Consider the following 22117-nt stretch of genomic DNA (forward strand, 5'->3'; position numbering starts at 1 on the left):
CTTATTAGCCCACCAGGGCAACCGTGTGGCCACTGTGTAAGAGAGGACACTGGATCAGATAGGCCACAGGTCTGATGCAGCCAGGCTCTTCTATGCTCTTAGCTCACCATTTCCTAACACCAATCCTATCGCTCCCACATCACCACCACAATTGCAGAGTAGTCATCAAATCAACTCCTGGCTCAAAGGCTTCTCCCACTCTAGTTATAACCTGCTGATAGCAGCAGGGGGCTACGTGGAAGGGCTCCAGCCCCAGCCCCTATCACTCACCGTCACTTTGTAGCGCACAGGGCTGCCCACCTCACTCTCCCGCTTCATGGCGCTCTCGCCCCGCACCTCCCCACTGAAGAAGAGCTGCTGTGGCTCAGCGATGCTGCAGAGAGAAGGACGGGTTGGACATGAACGTGTCAAAATCTCAAGAGGTGTACAGGCGGCCATCCAACTGCTGCCATTCGGCAACTTATTGCGCCACAGGCATAGGCTCCCCAAGCCATCTGAGCCCATTATGTGCCCAATGGCCACGTGGGACCAAGCCTCTGGGACCAGTGAACTAGTTTAATTCAGCTTACAGTTTGTTTGTTTCTTCCATTCATACCCCCCACTCTTCTCCCCATGGGGACCCAAAGCGGCTTCCATCGTTCTTCTCTCTTCTATGTTATCTTCACAACAGCCCTGTGATGTAGGTTAGGCTGAGTGTGTGTGACTGGCCCAAGGAAACCTAATAAGCTTCCATGGAAGAAGGGGGAATTTGAGCCCAGGTCTTCCAGCTCCTAGTTCAACACTCTTAACGGTTACACCATGCTTTTCACCATGGAGCAAGAGAGAATAAATCCATTAATATCTGGAATGGGCATGGATGCTTAGGGCTGTACGTGGAAACACCAAATTCTGAATCAAGGTAACTCAAACTCCTGGGGCATGACTAAAGTATGAACACACTTGCACATGTTTGTTTATTTAGAATAACAGGCGGTCGTTACATGGACAACTAAGGCTCTGTCCCGAGACTGCTGATAGTCCTGGTTAGCTCAGACCAGGGGTGGCCAAACTGTGGCTCGGGAGCCACATGCGGCTCTTTTACAGATATTGTGTGGCTCCCGGCAGGGCAGCTGGGGAAGTGAAGGGGAGGCCTGCCTCCTCGATCGGTCTTCCCTTCCCCGGGCCGTGTTCCCCTCCCTGGGTAGGCTTGAGGTGGGGGGGAGCAGAGAAAGAAAGCAACTTTAAATGCATTCTCAAAGCGTTCTCTCTCTCTTTCTCTTAGACAAATAAATATCATTAGCAAACAAATAAATATCATTCGACAAATAAACACCATCATCAATATCTGTTTTTACTCCTTTTGTTTTAATTTTCGGCAGTCTCATCTAATGTTAATAAAAAGCAAATCTGCATATTTTTCAATAAAAATGTGTGTGTAACGTTTGTTCAGAGCCAGTTTGGTGTAGTGGTTAAGTGCGCGGACTCTAATCCGGGAAAACCGGGTTTGATTCCCCACTCCTCCACTTGCACCTGGTTGGATGACCTTGGGCAAGCTGTAGTTCTGATAAGAGCTGTTCTTGAAAAAAAGAGCAATTTCTGTCAAAGCTCTCTCAGCCCCACCTACCTCACAGGGTGTCTGTTGTGGGGAGGGGAAGGGAAAGGAGTTTGTAAGCCGCTCTGATACTCCTTTGGGTAGTGAAGGGCAGGGTATAAATCAAATCTCTTCTTCTTCTTGTGGCTCTCAAACATCTGACATTTATTCTGTGTGGCTCTCACGTTAAGCAAGTTTGGCCACCCCTGACTCAGACGTTGGCATCTGAGAGTTTGCTATTTATTTAGATCCTTATACCCCACTGGGGGCCCATCTTCATTCCCCCCACCTCCACGCTTATCCTCACAACCACTGCCCTGTGCGGTAGGTTAGGCTGAGATTGACTCAGCCAAGAAATTGTGGTCAGTGACCTTAGGGGAGGCCTGTCGTTCTCAGCCTAACCCACCTCACAGGGTTGTTGTGAGGATACAAGGGTGGAAGAAAGAAAATGACATACCCAGCCCTGGACTCATTGGAAGAAGGGTTAGGATAACACCACATAATAAACAAGTGAAATGAAGTCTTGCTGTCCACAGGGCGATCGTCATACTGCCAAAAGCACAATTCTGCTTGGTAGTATAATCTTCTGACTTTTAAAAAGGAATTCTAGAAGATTAGAGATTTTAATATATATTTTTTCTAGCGGACAAGACTGCGTATACACCAGCAGCTCTAGAAGACCAAGTGTTGGAGCAAGAGAGGGAAGATGCATCACTTTCTGTGTCGCTAAAACCAGGAGCTGTGTACACTGCAAGTAGGTAACCCATATCAATGGAGATCCATACACTATGCAGATTTTGGCACATCACTGGAGGCAGCTGCTAATCAGCAGGCATCCAGGGTATCCTGCCCTCTGTCCTTGGGCTAATGCAGATGCAGCCAAAGAATCTACACCTCGGAGTTACACAATGCATATGCAGAGGATGCCCAGGGGACGCTTGCAAAGCATTAGACCCAGGGGTCATTTCCTGCAGGAGCGCACAGGAGCGGAGCTCCGGCAGTAAAGAGTCCAGGGGGCGGGCACATGCAACAAGCCCCACCCCCTGCTCCCAGCAGCCCTCAGTCAGAGCAAGAAGCAGCCAGGTATGTTGCAGAGCTCCCCCTGGCCCCCCGGTCCAAAACAGTCCAGTGGCACCTTTAAGACCAGGTTTTATTCAGGTACAAGCTCTCCCTCCTCTGCGAGGACAGATCTGCACGTTTCCCCCCCCCCCCAATAGCTAGCAATCCAAAACAGTCCAGCGGAGCCTGAGTGGTGGGTGTTGCCTTCTGACACACTTCCGGTGATGTCAGGGGGTGTGGCACATGCAAATAAGTTATGCTAATGAGCTCCTGCACCTCTTTTTCGCCGAAATGACCCCTGATTAGACCACAAATGCTCTCTCCACAGGAACACTTCTGAATGATGGTCAGAGAGAGATAATGTAAGGAAAATGCCACATCAGAACTGAAAACCCAAATGGGTTTTTTTTCGAGAAAGATCAATGAGCACTGATTAGATTTCAGATGGTTCCTACAGTTTGGTGTAGTGGCAACGCAGACTCTCATCTTGAAGATCTGGGTTTGACTCCCCACTCTTCTACATGCAGCTGCTGGTGTGACCTTGGGTCAGTCACAAGTTCTTTCAGAGCTGTTCTCTCAAGGGCAGTTCTCTCAGAGCTCTCTCAGCCCCACCTACCACACAGGGTGTCTGTTGTGGGGAGGGGAAGGGAAAGGAGACTGTAAACTGCTCTGAGACTCTGAGTGAAGGGTGGGGTATAAAGCCAATCTCTTCTTCTTCTCTTCTGTATATGTTTCCTAAATGCCCCTCTGGTTCCTGTTGTGTCTCGAGGCGGAATCTTTCTTGACACTGCAGCAATCAACATCTGTATCTTAGCCCAGAAACTAAACTTGAACACTGTCCAGAGATAGTCCTTACCCAGCGATAGAGAGAGGAAGCTCCATAACCACGAGGGCTCGTGCGACCTCAGGGGCCAGCCCAGGCTGCTCTGAGATCCTGTAAGAGACAGACAGGTCAAATTGTTGGGGACAATCTCTGGCAGTGCTGGATAACTATCCTGTGCCAGCTTGCCTCTCTAAACTGCCCAACTTCCTCTGCAGCCACCCAACCAAGCCCTGACGTGATGGCTCTCTAGAATCTCCTGCTGAGGGCCAAAGATATGTAAATGAAAGAACTTCAAATAGGCAGCTAAACCCCAACTGTTTGATGGCTCTAGGGTCTAAGGACTAGTCAGATCATCTTGCAAAGGATCGCAGCGAACTTGCACAGGTGATGGGCAGTGTTCCCTCTAAGCTGAGTCAGTGTGAGCTAGCCCACAGTTTTTTAGCCTCCAGCTCACACATTTTTGTCTTGGCTCAGGAAGGACGGCTCCAGAGCAAACTGATTTCTGCAGCAGCCGAACAGCTCGTCCATGACTTTAATGCCAGGAGCTCACAAAGTAGAATTTCTGCTCACAAGACTCCACAGCTTAGAGGGAACATTGGGGGGTCTTGCAATGTGCTTGGCTTTGACGTAAACAAGCTCTGTTCTTGGGGAGGGGGGCAGGCAGGACTCACGTGCTAAGCTCCAGTTGCACTTCCAGCTCTGTGGTCTCTAAGGTAATGCCAGAGGTACCCAGAACCAGATAGAACCGAACCTGAGAGGGGAAAGAGGGAGAGAAAGTAAAAGCTCTCTCTGTGTGTGTAAACATGGTATGTGCGTGATGGTGAGGCTGAGGTTGGGCGGCGTATCACCTGTGCTCCACGCTTCATGGGGTTCCCGAGCTCACATTCCACAAGGGAGGCATTCTGGTTAGACACAATACAGGATGGGGCCTTCTCCTGCAAAGGACGAGGTGGCAGAAGGAGAACAGATTAAGGAGCTGCTAACATTGTGTGCATCCTCCCCCCCCCAGTCCCAAAACAAAACTTTTTTGGGTTGTGTGTTTTGTTTTGTTTGTTTTGTATTTTTCTTATGTGCATGTGTGGGTCCATGTGGGTGCAGCTGGAAGTCATGGCAACCTCTGGTGACTGACCCCCTACTGGGGGCCTGGAGGATATTCAGGGAGGTGGCTGAATAGGGCCTGCCCCCAATCTGGTATTCCACGGAGGTCTCCCATCCAAGTACTTGCCAGAGTCAACCCCGCTTAGGTTCCAAGATCTGACAAGACTGGGCTTGCCTGGGCTATCCAGGGCCCAAAACAAAACAAAACATTGAAAATAATACATTTATAAAAGAATGTGTAAAACTCTAGCAAGGCCTGGGGCTACAGAAAGATGTGGAAACTGGGGCTAAGTGGACTATAAACAGCTGTTCCGACAGCAGAATTCCTGGGGAAACCTTGGCCTGTCCCTCCCTGGCTTCTGCGTTGCCACCCCTTACTGCCCACAATGTTCTCAGGCTTTCCTTCACCACCATTCTTTACAAACTGCTTGCACCAGACATTCAGTTTTGTACTTGACTTGAGGACATGTGGACCTGGAACTATTCCACCCCACACAAGGATAAACAATTCTGTGGTACTGCCACCATAGCCATGGCATTGTTCATCTGTTGTTTATCTGCTGGCTAGGAGGAACAGCCATGCTCTTCCTCCCACTACCAAGAGTCCTCAAGCAAAGCTATGAAACTTCCCAGCCCCACACATTCTGCCACTGAAGTGGTTCCATCAGTCTCTGCTTCTAGTCTATATAACCCAGTTTTCAGTCGGTGTGCTGTACTTAAAAACAACCACACCTCTAACAGACCTCTATATCCCCTCTGCCAAATGCCAGAATTGCTAACTCCCAGAGGTCGATTCGGGGGGGATCGCGGGGGATCGCAGTTCCCCCGGGTGAGGTACAGGGGGCGGGGCACACAACAAAGCCCCGCCCCCTGCTTCTGGCCGCCCCGCTTCTGGCCCTCATTCAACCAGGAGGAGGCAGGAGAAGAGGGAGGGTAAGTTGCTTCCTCCCTGCCTCTCCCCACCCCTGCCTGCCTGGGGCCAGGGAGGGCCTTGGCGGGGCCTCCTTGCACTCCCGCCGGCCTTGCAGCTCCACTGCTGGGCCTTATGATGTCAGGGGGTGTGGCATATGCTGATAAGTTATGCTAATGAATTCCCCTAGCTCTTTTTCTCCGAAACGACCCCTGCTAACTCCAGTACTCCAGCACCTTTCAAACCCAGCTATGCCAGCCTAACCTCCCAGGATCACATCCTAGTGCACAGTTTCAGCTTCCCTTAGAACCCTACACAAATCCCTTTCCCGGAACTACTGTTCCGAATGCCAGAAGATGAGCCCTTTCCTTTGCATCCCTCTAGGTCACTATATCATACTGCTCTCCAAAGTATACCGTAGCGTTGTAGGGGCGTAAAGCAGAATAAGGCAAGGTAGGTGGCAGGATAACAAGCAGCATGGCTTCATGGGCATCGTCACCATCCCGTTGTGGCTCTGCTGCATCTGAGGGATAGTTGGTGATGTGGATCTCAAGGGCTATGACTTTTTGGTCACTCATGGAAAATTTATCCAAGCCATTGGGATCCCTGGAGGAAAAGAACAGAGACTACTATGAAGTTCTTGGTCTTCTGGAATCACTGCAAACGAGGAGGGCTTCAAAGAGAGAACTCCATGCTGGACTAGATTGCCTTCTGTCAAACCAGGCCGGTAAAACAGTATCAAGAGGGACGAATGAGAACTGGTTCTGGAGAAGGGGTTCAGATCCACCTTACAGGTTTGAGTAGGGATACCGGAAAGGTGGAATTACAAAGTTACTCCAGTGAGGGGAACGAGTGAATATATAATTTACTGTGGTCCACGACCAGGTACAAGTTCACACAGCAAATCATTTTTAAGTATGAAGGTACAGATGTTAAAACACTCCAACTGGATGGACAGATATAAAATTATAACAGAGTAGCTAATTAAAATACATATAAAAGTTAATAAGATAACATCATAAAACCATTTAATTATAAACCTAAAAGTTAAAACAGGCACTATTTAATTGAATTCCGAATAAAATCTAAATTGGAACTCAGAACTGAAAAACAGAACTAAAATATATTACGTACTCTAATCACCTGAGCACAGAATTTGGCTGTTGCTTTAGTAATAACTGGTTTTTCATCTGCTAATAGTTTATCTAAGCGTGTCCTGTCTGACACAACAGCAGATCTAACAACAAGGGACAGAAATGTTGTGTTGCGTATTTCTTTATAAAGTGGGCTGCAAAAAAAGAAAATGTTCTATTGTTTCCACCTCGACTAGAAGGCAAGGGCAGGAGGGAAACAAGTGTGTTTTTACTCAGTCATTGCTATTTGTATGTTCTGCGCAGCACCTGTACTGTTGGTGCTCAATGAACATCAGGCACTAAAGCCAATGCTACCCCCCCCCTCCCCCGGAAGAATCCCTGCCCTGCTCATACCTGGGCAGGGGATGGAATGTAGCATCATCAATGCGAGAACAGAACCGGTAGCTCAGCTGCAGGTTACTCTGACAAATCTTGTCTTCACCACATCCCTGCTTCAGGAAATTCACCTGCAGGAACACACAGTAGCCCATGACTGGGAGATGGGCCAATTAGCTCTAAGGAGACCCCATTAACGTTTGCTGAGGGTTTCAGTAGCTGAAGCAAGCTGTGATTACAAACCCCCTGCTCAGTCCCAAAGCACATCCATCAACAGTGCCAATGTCCACTGGATCTGAGATGAAGAGTGAACATGCAGACACAAGAGCACTCCAGATGTTTTGTGTAATTTCCTTTTGAGCTCATGTGTTGCAGGGGATCCAGATGTTTCCCCTCAGGACTACACTTCTCTTGCAGGACTCTGCATTTCCCCATCATATGAACTTCAACATTCTGCCACGGAGAATGTGCCATTTCTCCTCACCTCCTGATAGAGTGTCTAAGTGTGAGTAGTGCGTGGAAAGTGGCTTCCTATGAGCACATGAAACACTGCCTTATACTGCATCAGACCACTGGTCCAACAAGGTCAGTATTGTCTACTCCAACTGGCAGCTACTCTCCATGGTCTCAGGCAGAGGTCTTTCAGATCACCACCGCCTGGTCCTTTTAACTGGAAAAGCTGGGGGCTGAATCTGGGAACTTCTGCATGCAAAGCAGAGGCTCTTCCATTGAGCCATAGCCCCTCTCCACATACACCAGGGCATCTCCTGGATAATCCCTCTCCTATGCTTGTGGCAAGCAATTTAGTCACTCCCAGCCCATGTCATTATAGCTTCATGTGTATGTTCTGGTTGGTTTGTGCTTTGTGCTTTATAAACATGAACACATGAAGCTGCCTTAGACTGAACCAGACCATCAGTCCATCAAGGTCAGTACTGTCTACTCAGACTGCCGGTGGCTCTCCAAGGTCTTAGGCAGAGGTCTTTCACATCACCTCTGACCAATGCTATCTGTAGAGCACCAAGCAACCAACAATTGCAGGAACAAAGATAAAAGTGAGTTGAACTTCCATTGTGATGAATTAACACCACTCACGTCCTCCTGATCAAGGTCATTATTTTAAAAACTAGTCTTTTAGAGGTCTTTTCTTGACCACTGAAGGGAGTGTCCATGGAGCCTTTAAAAAAAACAAACACCAACAACAACAGAATACCCATAACAATATCCTGTTCGTTTTGCAGCAATGCCTAGCAAAGTTGTGTATGTTTTTTAACAAGTCTTTTGAAGAAAGGGTGTGTGTTCTAAATCTCCAGGGCTGAAATACTTCTGATTTAGATTGCTTGACTGTATTTGGAACATGATATGATTGACAATAGTATGATTTCCTCTTCATAGCATCTGAAGAAATGAGTTCTGACTCATGAAAGCTCATACTAGAAATAAACGTTGTTAGCCAGTGGGCTGCCTACCTCTGTCTTCTGGGTGCGTGGTGGCATGGGATTCAGCACAGGTGTAAGAGGGCCCAGAGTGGCACTTTGGGCCTGGCGCTTGGTGCGGGGATGCTTGATGTTGTAGCTCACCACCACCACAATGGGGCGTAGCTTGTCACGGATTTTGTCCTGCAATAAAGTCATAGTTTTAGACAGAGAAAATACAGGTATGCCATTCCTTCCCAGAAAGTACTTTGTTAGGGATTTCACCCCTTGCATGGATCCCTCCCTGTGTCACCTTGGGCAATTCTCTAATATCTCCCAAAATTGGTCCAAAAGATGCAGCTGACAATATTTCATGCCAAACAGCAGGCTGTAGTCAGAAATGTTTGGTGGTGGGTAGGGTGCTAAGGGTACACTGGAAAGGCCATTGTGAACCTATGCAAAAAAAGTACATTTCTTGATTTCTTGATGAAATGACAATCTTGAAACACTGTGTCATTTCATCTTCTAAGTAAAACCCATAATGTGTCAAGGCCCTAATCTCAATAATCTCAGTGCCTTTACACTCAGTGGAGGACAGAAGTGCTTCCTATTGAGAGCAATTGGGTAATATCTATAATCCCCAGTGTTCCCTCTAAACTGAGTGTGAGCTAGCTCATGGTTTTTTAGCCTCCGGCTCACACATTTTTGTTTTAGCCCAGGAAGGGATGGCTCCAGAGCAAACTAATTTATGCAGTAGCCGAATTGCTCCCTCACAACTTTAGTGCCAGCAGCTCACAAAGTAGGATTCTTGCTCACAAGACTCCACATCTTAGAGGGAACATTGATAATCCCTGTAAGTAAAACCGGATGGCCCCGGCTAGCCTGATGTAATGTATCCAGTCCAGACAAGTCCAGAGACAAACGTCGAGCTTCACTCCAAGAGACAATGGACTATGCGGATCCTAGCCCGCTCCAATCAGGGGGCTAGGTTCCCGGCCGAGAGCCTATGGGACTCTCGGCCACTGTAAATAACCTATAGGGAAGAGTAGGGGTGTGTTTTGGGTGGCGGTTTCTCGGGGAATATAAGCCAGCCTGCGAGCCGGCCAAAGTTGTCTTGTTCCGGATAGAATAAAGTACGCTTTGCTGAAATCACTCTCCGTTTGCGTACTTTTCACCTGATCTCATCAGATCTTGGAAGCTAGGCAGAGTCAGCCCTGGTTATTACTTGGATGGCAGACCACCAAGGAAGTCAAGGGTTGCTGCGCAGAGGCAGGTGAGGGCAAACCACCTCTGAATGTCTCTTGCCTTGAAAACCCTTTGGGGTCGGCATGAGTCGGCTGTGACTTGGCGGCACTCTCCGTCTCCACCATAAGTGCAAAAAGGCTAAAGAGTTGCTTTCTGAGACAAAACGAAAGCTGAACATTCAGAGAAAGGGCTCGGAGTCTCTCTGAGGCCAGCACCCGCCCTTCCGGTTCTCAAAATTACAACTCGGCCAGTAACAGACTCTACATTTATTAAAATAAAGATGTGCTTTAATGTGGGAATGATCTACGATATCACCGTCTGCTGGTCAGATACGATATGCTATCAGCGTACAGAGCAGACCCACTGACCTTCCTAATTTCTAATGGTTTGTTTGGGCACACAGTGGTGAAAAAGATGTGCCAAGTATGTGGTCCATGAACATGTGGGTCTGCTGGGGTTAAGAGTCAAGCAAAGGCTTGTTGCTGCCAGTTCTCTCATTCCTCCATGACTACTTTCCCACCTGGTTGGGTTGGGAAGCTACATCTGGCTGACTATAACAGACCAGGGCCGGCTCTCCAGTCAAGGCACCACGGGGACCGCTCGGGGCAGCACAGTGAGGAGGGTGGCCATGCATTCCAGCAGGAGGCGATGGCAAGGGGTCCAAACCAGCCCTTGTCACCCTCTGCTGTGATAATCTGAGGCCCTGCTCTGAATGTTCCGATTCCATTTTATGCAAGAAAGCAGCTCCCTAGCCTTGCTTCACTTATGGCGGAGGTTGGGAGTGCTGTCGAGTTGCAGCTGACTTACGGAGCTGACCCCCACAGGGTTTTCAAGGCAAGAGACGGGCAGAGATGGTTTGCTATGGCCTGCTTCTTCACAGCAATCCTGGACTTCTTTGGGGGTCTCCCATCCAAGTACGAACAAAGGTAGACTTTGCTCCGCTTCCAACATCTGATGGAATCAGGCTAGCAGTAAGTATCCCTTGCTTGGGGTTAGAAAATACCTGGATCCGGCCCTGCAAGAGTGCAGGGATTCAAATGGCCCCAGGGGTCCCGCTGCTTAGCTTCCCGGCATACCCCGTTGCAGGACCCACCTTGAGCTGCAGCGTAGCCTTGGCACAGGCTCGGGCATGCTGTGCTGGCAGTTCCACTACACCAGAGTATTGGTGCTCAGGGTCTGTGATCTTCCGGCCCAGGAAGGTGACTCTGGAAGTTTGGCCCAATTGTCGCCGGTCAGTATCGGCATCGAAAGTGTATTCGAGCGCTGGGGGAAGGAGTGGAGGCTGTGAGTTGGGGTGGGGGGAAGAGGGTGAGAGAGAAGAGACAGAAAGCTCCTTCTGTGGGTGCCGAGATGCAGCTGCCTCTGGAGAGAACCGGCTGCTCCCATTAAATTCCCCTATCTGGACTGGTGCTAAGCCACAGACTCTGCCACTACGCTCCAGAAAATGTCACAGTGCTCTGACCACACCCAGGCCCTCACTCTGAAATTACATTACGGACATCCAAATAGGGATAGAGGATGAGTAGAAGCATATCTGCCACTGATGAGGTCTAGCCAGTACTCACCGATGGGAGGGCTGTAGCTCGAGGGGTTGGCTGTGTAGATGAAGCAGACTTTCACATCCATACTGTGAAAAGAAACAGAGAAGAGACCCACTCAGCAACTGAGTCTTACGCAAATGGAGATCCTTCCTTGTACCAGGGCTCTACAGGGTTGGAGCTTCAGGCTTTGATAGCTCAAACTGATTGAACAAATATCAGGCAGTTGGTTCCCTTCCTCGAATGCAACGACTTGGCAATAGTGATCCACGCGATGGTCACCTCAAGATTGGACTACTGTAATGCTCTCTACATGGGGCTGCCCTTGTCTCAAATCCAGAAGCTGCAGCTGGTGCAAAACGCTGCGGCCAGGCTGTTGATGGGCCTCCCAATTTGGGACCATATCCAGCCTGTGCTCAAGGCACTGCACTGGCTGCTGATAGCATACCAAATTCGTTTCAAGGTGCTGGTTCTTACCTTTAAAGCCCTTTATGATCAGGGACCTACATCTCTGAGGGACCGCCTTTCCCCACATGTTCCCCAGAGAGCACTGTGTTCAGGGGCCCAGAACCAACCAGCCCTCCCAAATCTCAAGGAGGCCAAGCTGGTGACAACCAGGGCCAGGGCCTTCTCAGTGGCAGCTCCATCCTGATGGGATGAGCTCCCAGGGGAGATCAAGGCCCTGCAGAACCTCTTACAGTTCCGCAGGGCCTGTAAAACAGAGCTCTTCTGCCAGGCTTTTTGTAATGTATTGAAACGATTACATGAATCACCTCATAGGACTCCTATGTTAAGCTTCGAGCCAGACCAGGGCTCCTTTGAGCGAACTTCCTATTGGTCGCTTCGTAACAGCGACCAATCAGAACGATACCATTCCCTAGGAGGGAAAGACTCCCATTGGTCCTTAACTAAGCAATCTCATTGGTTGTTAATTGTAAATAGGCGTGGCTACATTAGCCCGGTTATGTTTAAAAGGAGCATAAGCTCCCACTGTTTTCTGTTCTGGTTTCTTACTGAGTTAGTGCTTGCTCGTTACTTCCAATAAAGCTGAATCACTTGCTGAATCACTCTAAGAGTCCTTTGTTAGCGCGATCTAACAATTGGCGACGAAGGTGGGATGTTAGAGCAGGTAGGCAGCCCTGCGGACATCCACACTTCGGACTCGGAAGAAAGCGAGCAGAGCACAGCAGCCGATCCGGCGGAGGCGCCACCAGCTCCGGTGCCCAAGTCTCCCACGATGGCTGGAAGCCAGAAGTTCGAGTGCTTCGAACCCTCCTCAGAAGACTGGGACTCCTACCTATCCAGGTTCGAGTTCCATCTGGAGACACACGACATTACAGACGAGGCCAAGAAACGGGCGTGCCTCCTGAGTTCCTGCGGGAAGGGGACCTTCGACATAGCCAGGTCGTTGGTGGCCCCAACTGATATAAAGACTGTCACTTACGCTGACATCACTGAGAAGCTTAAGGCTCACTATTCTCCACAACCGTCGGAGATCGCCTGCCGGCACGCTTTTTACAAGCGGAACCAGGCCGGAGGCGAGACCATCGCAGATTTCGTGGCGGCCCTTCGCAAAGCCGCACGACCATGTAATTTCCACAACGTGGAGGAAGCCCTCAGAGACCGTCTCGTCTGCGGTCTCAAAGATGAAAGGCTGCAACAGAGGCTGTTCGCCCGCACCACCCTGACCTGGGCAGTGGCCTACGAAGAGGCCGTGGCCGCGGAAGCAGCGGAGAAGTCCACGAAGGAGGTCCGCCAGCGGGTGGCAGAGCCCAGTATACACGCTCAACGAGACAGCGAGGGCGAAGACGCGGATGATGACGTCAACGCGGTTCGAGGCAAGCGGACCCCAGCGAAGACTACCAACGTCAAGCCTTGCTCCGGTTGTGGCGGGAAACACCAGCGCGACTCCTGTTGGGCTCGTGATGTCGACTGCAGAGCGTGTGGGCGGCGTGGTCATCTGGCCAGAGTCTGCAGATCAGCAAAGAAGGATCCCTCAACTAACAACCGGTCAGCGCAGAGGGGCACTCCAGTCAGCACCCAAGGCAAGACCCGTTCCTCAGCATCGGAAGCAAGCTGCCAGTTGACGGCGACCTTGTCGAGCGCATCGGCCGTAAATCGCACCAGCAGCCAGGGCAAGATCACCGTGACTCCACTCCTCGACGGCCGACCCTGTACAATGGAGGTGGACTCAGGATCGTCCGTGACGGTGATTTCTGCCGCGTCCTGGCGCCAGTTGTTCCCGAACCGAAGCCGGCGGCGGCTCCAGCCTGCGGGAACCAGAGTGTCCGACTTCCAGGGCAACCGAATTCCCTTGGCCGGACGGGACTCTGTTACTGTTGAGTATAAGGGGAAATGTGTTAAACTGTCATTCCTGATTGCAGAGGGAGACCGGGTTAACCTGCTAGGGTTAGATTGGTTTGAGCCATTGGGCATTGGTATTTCTGGGATTAACAGGATGTCTGAAAATAAATGGGGCATGCTGTACGACCTGTTCCCTGATGTATTTGCCGAAGGGTTGGGGAGGTACAAGGGCCCCCCGGTTGCGTTTGACTTAGATCCGTCAGTCAAACCTATTAGGTTGAAGTATCGGAAAGTACCTGTGTCTCTCAAACATAAGGTGGAAAAAGAGATTGACAAACTAGTTGAGCAAGGGGTTTTAGAGCCAGTACCATACAGCAAATGGGAGACCCCGATCGTAACCCCTGTCAAATCAGATGGGTCCATACGACTATGCGCCGATTACAAATGTACGATTAACAAGGCGCTGCAGCAACATTCGTACCCGGTCCCGGTAATAAGCCACATTTTGGCTTCCCTGGGGGGTGGCAAGATTTTCGCCAAATTTGACCTGGCCCAGGCATACCAGCAGTTGCCTGTCACCCCGGAGGCTGCCGAGGCCCAAACAATTGTAACCCACCAAGGGGCTTTTAAAGTGAACAGGCTGCAATTCGGGGTCAACGTAGCACCTGGGATTTTTCAGGGCCTCATGGAACGTCTACTAAGGGGGGTACCTGGCACAGTGCCCTATTTTGACGACGTGCTGATTGCGGGCGGGTCTGAACAGGAACTACTGGACCGGGTTAAAGAGGTCCTCAGGCGTTTTCAAAATGCCGGTCTCAGAGTTAAGCGCTCAAAATGCACGCTCGGGGTGGAAAGTGTGGACTTCCTGGGGTTTCGCATTGACGCAGAGGGAGTCCACCCCACGGATGAGAAGGTATCTGCAATCCAAAACGCCCCCAGGCCGGTGAGTAAGAAGGAGCTCCAATCCTTTTTAGGACTCCTGAATTTTTATCATGCGTTTTTACCGCATAAGGCATCAGTGGCGGCCCCTTTGCACGCGCTTTTGCACAAGGAGGCAAAATGGAAGTGGGGGCAGGCCGAGGAAAAGGCTTTTGTGGGAGTCAAGGAGCTGCTGACATCTAATGCCGTACTCACGCATTATGATGAACACAAGCTCCTGGTGTTAGCTGCTGACGCTTCACCTTTTGGAGTAGGCGCAGTTTTAAGCCATCTGATGCCTGATGGGAGCGAAGCGCCTATCGCTTTTTATTCTAGATCACTATCTGCGGCAGAGCGGAACTATGCCCAGATAGACAAGGAGGGTCTGGCGTTGGTAGCGGCTGTCAAAAAGTTCCATGATTTTATTTTTGGCAGACGATTTTTGCTGGTCACTGACCACAAGCCGCTACTGGGGATTTTTGCGCCCGATAAGCAATTGCCAAACATCATGTCCCCACGCATGCTTAGATGGGCGATATTTTTGCAGGCTTATGATTTTGACTTAGAGCACCGGCCTGGGAAAGCGATTGGGCATGCGGATGCCCTCAGCCGGTGCCCGGTGCCGGACATTGGCGCAGACCCTGCCCCCGCCTGTGAGGTCTTGGCAATTGAGGAGCTTCCTCGACCCCCGGTATCATCCAGGGACATTGCAGCACACACGGCCAAGGATAGCGTGCTGTCCCGAGTATTAAACTGGGTTTGGAGGGGGTGGCCGGTTGGAAGCGTTGAACCGGAGTTCGGCCCTTACAAAAGCCGTCAAAATGAACTATCCATTTCTAAGGGCTGTGTATTATGGGGGAACAGGGTGGTGGTTCCTGACAAACTCAGGACGAGAGTGTTAGAGTCGCTGCACGAGGGTCACCCCGGTATGGTACACACCAAAGCGTTGGCCAGAGGGTATGTCTGGTGGCCGGGGCTGGACAAAGAGATCGAAGAATGGGTACGAGGGTGTCCCAAATGCCAGCAAGTCAGACCCGATCCCCCACAAGCTACACCCCAAGGCTGGGAGTCATCTGGTAAACCCTGGGCCAGATTGCATATAGATTTTGCTGGCCCTCTCCAAGGGCAAATGTTCCTAATTGTGGTGGACGCTATGTCCAAATGGCTGGAGGTCGTGCATATGAAATCGACCACATCACTTGCTGTGATCCATGCGCTCCGCCGACTTTTTGCCACCCACGGGTTGCCTGACGTCATCGTCAGTGACAACGGGCCTCAATTTGTGTCTGAGGAATTTAGGCTCTTCCTCACGAGTAATGGCATACGCCAAATGACTTCGGCCCCTTTCCATCCGGCATCTAATGGCCAAGCCGAACGGATGGTCAGGACGGCCAAAGAGGCCCTGGGTAAAATGGACGAAGGGGACTGGAGCCAGAGGCTGGGCTCCTTTCTTTTGCTGCAGCACACCACCCCCTGTAGTGCTACAGGCCGTAGTCCGGCCGAATTGTTAATGGGGCGGAGACTCACGACCCGTTTGAACCGAATGCACCCAGACCTCACTGAAGAGCAATCCGAGCGTACCACGGCGCAACCGAAGGTGCGCATGTTTGAAAAAGGAGACAAGGTTTTCGCCCGGAATTATGCTAATGGTCACTTATGGCTTCCTGGGGTAATATCCGACTCTGTGGGTACTCGCATGTATGTGGTACAGTTGGCTGACGGTCGAGTATGGCGGCGCCACATAGATCAGCTAAGGAGACGTTGGGCTAAGGACAGCGCTGACTCTCCGACGGCTGAATTCCCTGATGTTGAGTGGAGACCCCCAGAGCAGGCGGTGAGTACCGAAAGGCCCGGTGCTGTCCCCGAGTCCGGGCAGACCCCTGGGTGCGGGGCTGAAACCCCAGTAGAGTTTGTGCCTGAACCAGGCTGTAGTGAACCCCACAGTGACTCACAACCTTGTGTGCCCATAGAGCCTGCACCGCTTCGCAGGTCTCAGCGTACGCGGCAGATGCCGACTTATCTAAAAGACTACGATTGTAATAAAGTATTTTGGAACAGTTGATGTACAACAGCATGACTTGAATGTATGTAAATAATAAAACAAATGGATGATGACTTAACTTAGGGGGGAGGAATTGTAATGTATTGAAACGATTACATGAATCACCTCATAGGACTCCTATGTTAAGCTTCGAGCCAGACCAGGGCTCCTTTGAGCGAACTTCCTATTGGTCGCTTCGTAACAGCGACCAATCAGAACGATACCATTCCCTAGGAGGGAAAGACTCCCATTGGTCCTTAACTAAGCAATCTCATTGGTTGTTAATTGTAAATAGGCGTGGCTACATTAGCCCGGTTATGTTTAAAAGGAGCATAAGCTCCCACTGTTTTCTGTTCTGGTTTCTTACTGAGTTGAGTGCTTGTTCGTTACTTCCAATAAAGCTGAATCACTTGCTGAATCACTCTAAGAGTCCTTTGTTAGTGCGATCTAACACTTTTGGAGCCGCTGCCACCTCTAACAACTAGGATAAGAAGCCCTGTTGCCAGCTGCCTGAAAGACATTTGAAAGACATCTCCAGAAGACCTGCGAGCCGGCTATGGGAAGAGAGAGCTGATGGTAGCCATCATGTACTCAATGACAGCAAAACTAGCACTTACGATGGAATTGCGAACTGGTTTTAATACTGTTTTAAATGGTTTATTGTATTATTTAAAATGTTTTTGTGATTTTATGTAAGCCGCCCTGAGCCGGCCGTGGCTGGGAGGGTGGGGTACAAATTTGAAGAATAAATGATAAATAAACCAGGCATCTCCATCTGTCCATATCATGGTAAACTGCAGATTCATGCAACCTTGATTGACATTGGGACTGCATATGAAAGAGAGAAGAGGTTTAACCATCCAACTTCCACAGTTTCACTGTTCAAAAACCAAATTCCCTGCTTTGCTATTAGCATTTTAATGGGGGAATTGGGTGGGGGAGGACCTGCTTTGTTAGTTGCATTTTAAGTAGTGTTTAAAGGACAGTCTTTTCTTCTTTAAAATGCTAATAGATTAGACAAGCTGGGCTCGAATAGAAGAATGGAATGGACAGTGAAGCGTAATAATTATTGTATGGCAGTGTGTGTAGTATAGCCAGGAGATCCTAACATTGTCTGGCAGCCAGAAGTTCTAGCTCTTTTAGCATTCTGCACCACTAGGGGGCGAGCTAGACTTGTTTTTAAGGCAGGAGATGTTTCAGAGGTGGTTTGCCATTGCCTGGCTCTGCATCAGGGAGGGTGTATTTAAAGGACACGAGAGATCTTATAAACAAAATAGAAGACATACAGATTACGGATTCTACTGTATTGGTTTCAATGGATGTTAAATCATTGCACACCAATATCCCATTGGAAGAAGCACGCATGTTAATCAAGGACCGTCTAGAACTGAGACAGCAAGAGATGCTCCCAACACACTTCTTAATGGACCTTCTAGATATTCTGTTCGAATACAATTTTTTTTTGCTGGAATGATACCTACTATCTACAGAAAAATGGAGTCTCTTTGGGTTCAGCCGTAGCACCTTCAGTAGCGAAGATATTCATGCAGGATTTTGAAAACACATTCATCTTAGATGCTAATGTCAATCCTTTTTATACTCATTGTGTGATATATTTTCGCTTTATAGATGATTGTTTACTGTTTTATAATTGGTGTCACCTCCTTACACCAATTCATGGATTGGTTAAATTCAGTTCATCCCTCTATAGAATTTTCCTTTATCGTTGACACTAGTTCTATCAATTATTTAGACACTACAATTTATAGAACAGGACAAAATAAAATAGCTGTAAAAACTTTTCATAACGGGACTGATAAAAATAGCTATCTACATTTTGAATCATTCCATGTTCCTTTTCTCAAATATAATCTTCCTTTCTCACAATTTCTACGAATTAAACGGAATCCATCTGAAAATTCAACTTTTATTAGGGATTGTAGGAATATGTTTCAACAATTTTTGGATAGAGGTTATCCCAAGAAAATCGTCAGCAGCACAGCGGCTAGGGCGCAACAAATTAATAGAAAGAAAATTCTACAGGAAAAGAAAAAACATCTACGTCAGAACATCTTTACAGCATTTGATTTTACGCCTAAAGCTTTGGAAATTAAAAGGATTATCCTGAAACACTGGCATGTATTGCATAATATACCAGGCTGCCAGGATAAGCCAAATATTGGTTTCAGAAGAACAAAGAACTTTAGGGATTTACTAATTCTGGCAGACCCTTTGAAACAGAGGCTAAATCAAATAGAGGTTCCACCAAAGCCCAGGAGGGGGCACTACAAATGTGAACATTGCTCTGTCTGTAATTTGACTTGGCAAACCAGTAAGGTAGAATTTCCCTTATACAATCATGAGAAGGTACTGCACCATCAAAGCAGTACCTATGTAAATTAGGGAGGTGTTCCCTAATTTACATAGGTATCACAACCCGGCCAATATGCTCCAGAATTTCGGAACATAAATCTAGATTTAAATTGAAGAAGGGGGATACGTTTTTAGTCCAACATTTTATTGAAAAAAATCACAAACATGATGATTTCAAATCTACTGTACTGGAAACTATAGAGGATAATGACAGAATGGATATACAGACAACACTTCTATGGCGAGAGTGGCGAGAGACATATAATATACATTCTATAAGCACTCTTCAACCAAAAGGATTGAACTCTGAATTGGATTTATCATGTTTCTTGTGATTCATATATTTTAGACCAGTCTCCAGTAATTTCATTTCCTAGTTGGCAACTTCAGTATTTGAAATTGAGGTGCCTGAAGGGATGTGTAGCTGCTGCTGACTTAAACCCATACAATAAACCCAGTAGGTTACTTTATTTATAATATCACCAGGAGTTGGCTACTTTCAATATTATAGCAACTTAGTGGTTTATGTAGTTATAACCAGTTTAGATGCATATAACAGGCTTATTAGGCTTGATATCTCCAGGAATTTCCCACCTGGAGATGGCAACTTTAATTACTTAAGCTCAAATGCAACAAGGGCTTCTACAACTTTAAAATTCAGCAAGATACTACCAGCTGCATTCAATGTAGATTCATAAAGCAGACTCAGTACGCTGAATACTCTGAGGCATGTTTGGTCCTGTTACATAGAAGCAGCCTTGAGAGGTGCTCACTAAAGCTTAGGAGGCCTTGCCCATAAGTGAGTATATGGTGTTGGTTTTGTGGTCCATATATTGTGCTGTTCCTTAAAATATTCTTAATTAAATTCTAAGGAGGTATTCTCTTTTACAGAGAAACTGAATAGTATTGTCCTATAAGGAAATGGAATGAGACTTCCTATAGTTGGTAAGATGTTATGAGACTCTGTGCAACAGTGATAATAATATAATGTATTTAATATGATTATTTTGTATCGTTGGGATCACTTTTGTGAAATATTGTTAATAAGTAACATTGTTAAAAAAGCATTATTGTATTTTATACTTCTATAGTTCTTTGTTCCTGAGGAAGGACCAGAAGTCTGAAACACTGAATACTACCTAGGAAAAGTGTTGGATATCTACTCTGGACTTTGTATTTTCCTTTCGTGGATCCTGTGGGTTTCTGTATTTTCCTATGTTGGATTATATGTATAGATTCATTCTTGATTACATGTGCATTTCACTTTGCTGAAGTCTCCGTTTGTATATATTTTTGCAGGCAATTCAGCTCACAGTTGTTTTCTGTTGGTCTTTGCTTGGTCAAGAGGCAGCCTTTTTTATCCAGAATTAAACAGGACTAGTCTAGGTACTGAGGTTGACGTTTCACTTCTTCTGTGCTAAAGAAGATCAGCGTGCAAAAGAGGTGGTCCCTGCTTCACACCAGTGTTCACCTGCCACTCATTAGATGTGCCTCAAAGACCGCTCCTGTACCACAGGATTACTCTATGCTTGCTTCAGCTCAAGCAGGAGCTATGATCGTGGGACAAACAGCTCCAATTTAAATGGGAACAATCAGGCGAGCAAAACCACTCAGGCATCACTGCTGCAGTGACCATGTTAATCCCAATACAGGGCACATGCCAGGCATAGCACCAGATTCATCCACCAGGAGATGCCATCAGCTCTGTACACAATACATCTACAAGTGTGGACACAGACAACAATAACCCAGGAATTCCAGCTTCCAGCCCTTCACCTCACACACCCACAAACATTTTAAAAGGGGACATGTGCCTTATGTTACCCAGGATAAGAGAACATATAAGAACACAAGAACATAAGAGACGCCAATGTTGGATCAGGCCAAAGGCCCATCCAGCCCAACACTCTGTGTCACACAGTGGCCAGAAATACCAGGTGCCATCAGGAGGTTCACCAGTGGGGCCAGGACATTAGAAGCCCTCCCACTGTTGACCCCCCCCAGCACCAAGATGACAGAGCATCACTTGCCCCAGAGTCCCTATCTATACCTTGTGGCTAATAGCCACTGATGGACCTCTGCTCCATATGCTTATCCAATTCCCTTTTGAAGCCGTTCATGCTTGTAGCCGCCACCACTTCCTGTGGCAGTGAATTCCATGTGTTAATCACTCTTTGGGTGAAGAAGGACTTCCTTTTATCCGTTCTAACCCGACCACTCAGCAATTGCATTGAGTGCCCATGAGTTCTTGTATTGTGAGAAGGGGAGAAAAGTACCTCTTTCCCTACCTGCTCTATCCCATGCATAATCTTATAAACCTCAATCATGTCACCCCTCAGTCGTCGTTTCTCCAAGCTAAAGAGCCCTAAGCGCTTTAACCTTTTCTCATAGGGTGCTGAGGATGGACCTCAAGGCTCCAACCTCCCCACTTCTTTGCCTTCAACCCACAAGATCTTCTATCTTTTTGTGGCTGTAGAATGTGTACCCATTTCATTTCCTGGCAAGATGCAACAAGGAAACTAATGTGCAGACACATTCTCCTGGTTTTGTTGTTTTTGAAGTGAATGCTCAACCTAGCCTACATAAAGGTCGCCCAAAGGCCGGGTTAACCTGTTTAATTTCCTCAACGCTTAACTGTCTTAGCGTATCTCAGATAGCTGCTAATCAGTATATATTGGCATCATGGTTGCAATTTTCAACTTATTCTTTGATAATCATTACAATTTACTTTCCCCCTTTATCTGTTCAGAGAGAAATTGAATCTCTCTGGAAGAATCTGAGAGAACTCCTTGATATGATCATGCAACAATATCCTAGTGCTTCAATATTGCTTGCGGGAGATTTTAATGCTCGAATGGGCCAAAATGATGATGCCCTGATAGCAACTGAGGAAGAAAGATCTCTGGTTGACTTTTCCTATCCTTATTTATATCAAAGGAGATCGAGGGACTGTAAGGTTAATTGGGCAGGTAAACAGCTCTTCAGCCTCATGATGTGCTATGGTCTTGTGGTTTTAAATGGACTTAAGAATCTAGACCCCATAGGCGATTTTACCTGTGTAACACACAAGGGCGTTAGTGTAATTGATTATATATTGGTATCAACAAACTTGCTGCCTAGAAAAATTTGCAGACACATTCTGAAAGCTTCTTTTATGATCAGGAGAAAAGACAAACAGTTTCTTACCAGATGCCTACTTGATGGCGGCAGTTCATATTCTCCAGGTCGACATTCTGTGGTGAGATGGTGATGGTTCTGGAGATGTGGACGACAGGGCGGGTCCTAAAATGTGGATTCAAGACTTGTGAGAGAGACTCTGGGCTGTATGGGTCATAGCCTCTGAGACAGCCCGGC

The 22117-nt window shown here is 47.9% G+C and overlaps 1 protein-coding gene across 4 annotated transcripts in view; it reads right to left on the reverse strand.

Moving 5' to 3' along the window:
* ITGA7 (integrin subunit alpha 7) overlaps positions 1 to 22117 on the reverse strand; it is a 90034-nt gene that overhangs the window by 12552 nt on the left and 55365 nt on the right. For all 4 annotated transcript variants that reach the window (XM_015405904.1, XM_015405902.1, XM_015405905.1 and 1 more), the window contains exons 10-19: positions 21950 to 22045; positions 11155 to 11216; positions 10683 to 10852; positions 8399 to 8548; positions 6948 to 7060; positions 5877 to 6066; positions 4301 to 4387; positions 4124 to 4203; positions 3486 to 3563; positions 271 to 373 (exon numbers count right to left, since the gene is read on the reverse strand). In XM_015405904.1, the coding sequence (XP_015261390.1) occupies positions 271 to 373; positions 3486 to 3563; positions 4124 to 4203; positions 4301 to 4387; positions 5877 to 6066; positions 6948 to 7060; positions 8399 to 8548; positions 10683 to 10852; positions 11155 to 11216; positions 21950 to 22045 (1129 nt within the window). The remainder of the gene's footprint in view (positions 1 to 270; positions 374 to 3485; positions 3564 to 4123; positions 4204 to 4300; positions 4388 to 5876; positions 6067 to 6947; positions 7061 to 8398; positions 8549 to 10682; positions 10853 to 11154; positions 11217 to 21949; positions 22046 to 22117) is intronic.

The sequence above is a fragment of the Gekko japonicus genome, unplaced genomic scaffold (genome assembly GCF_001447785.1).
Source record: "Gekko japonicus isolate JY-2015 unplaced genomic scaffold, Gekko_japonicus_V1.1 scaffold246, whole genome shotgun sequence".
Taxonomy (NCBI): Eukaryota; Metazoa; Chordata; class Lepidosauria; order Squamata; family Gekkonidae; genus Gekko; species Gekko japonicus.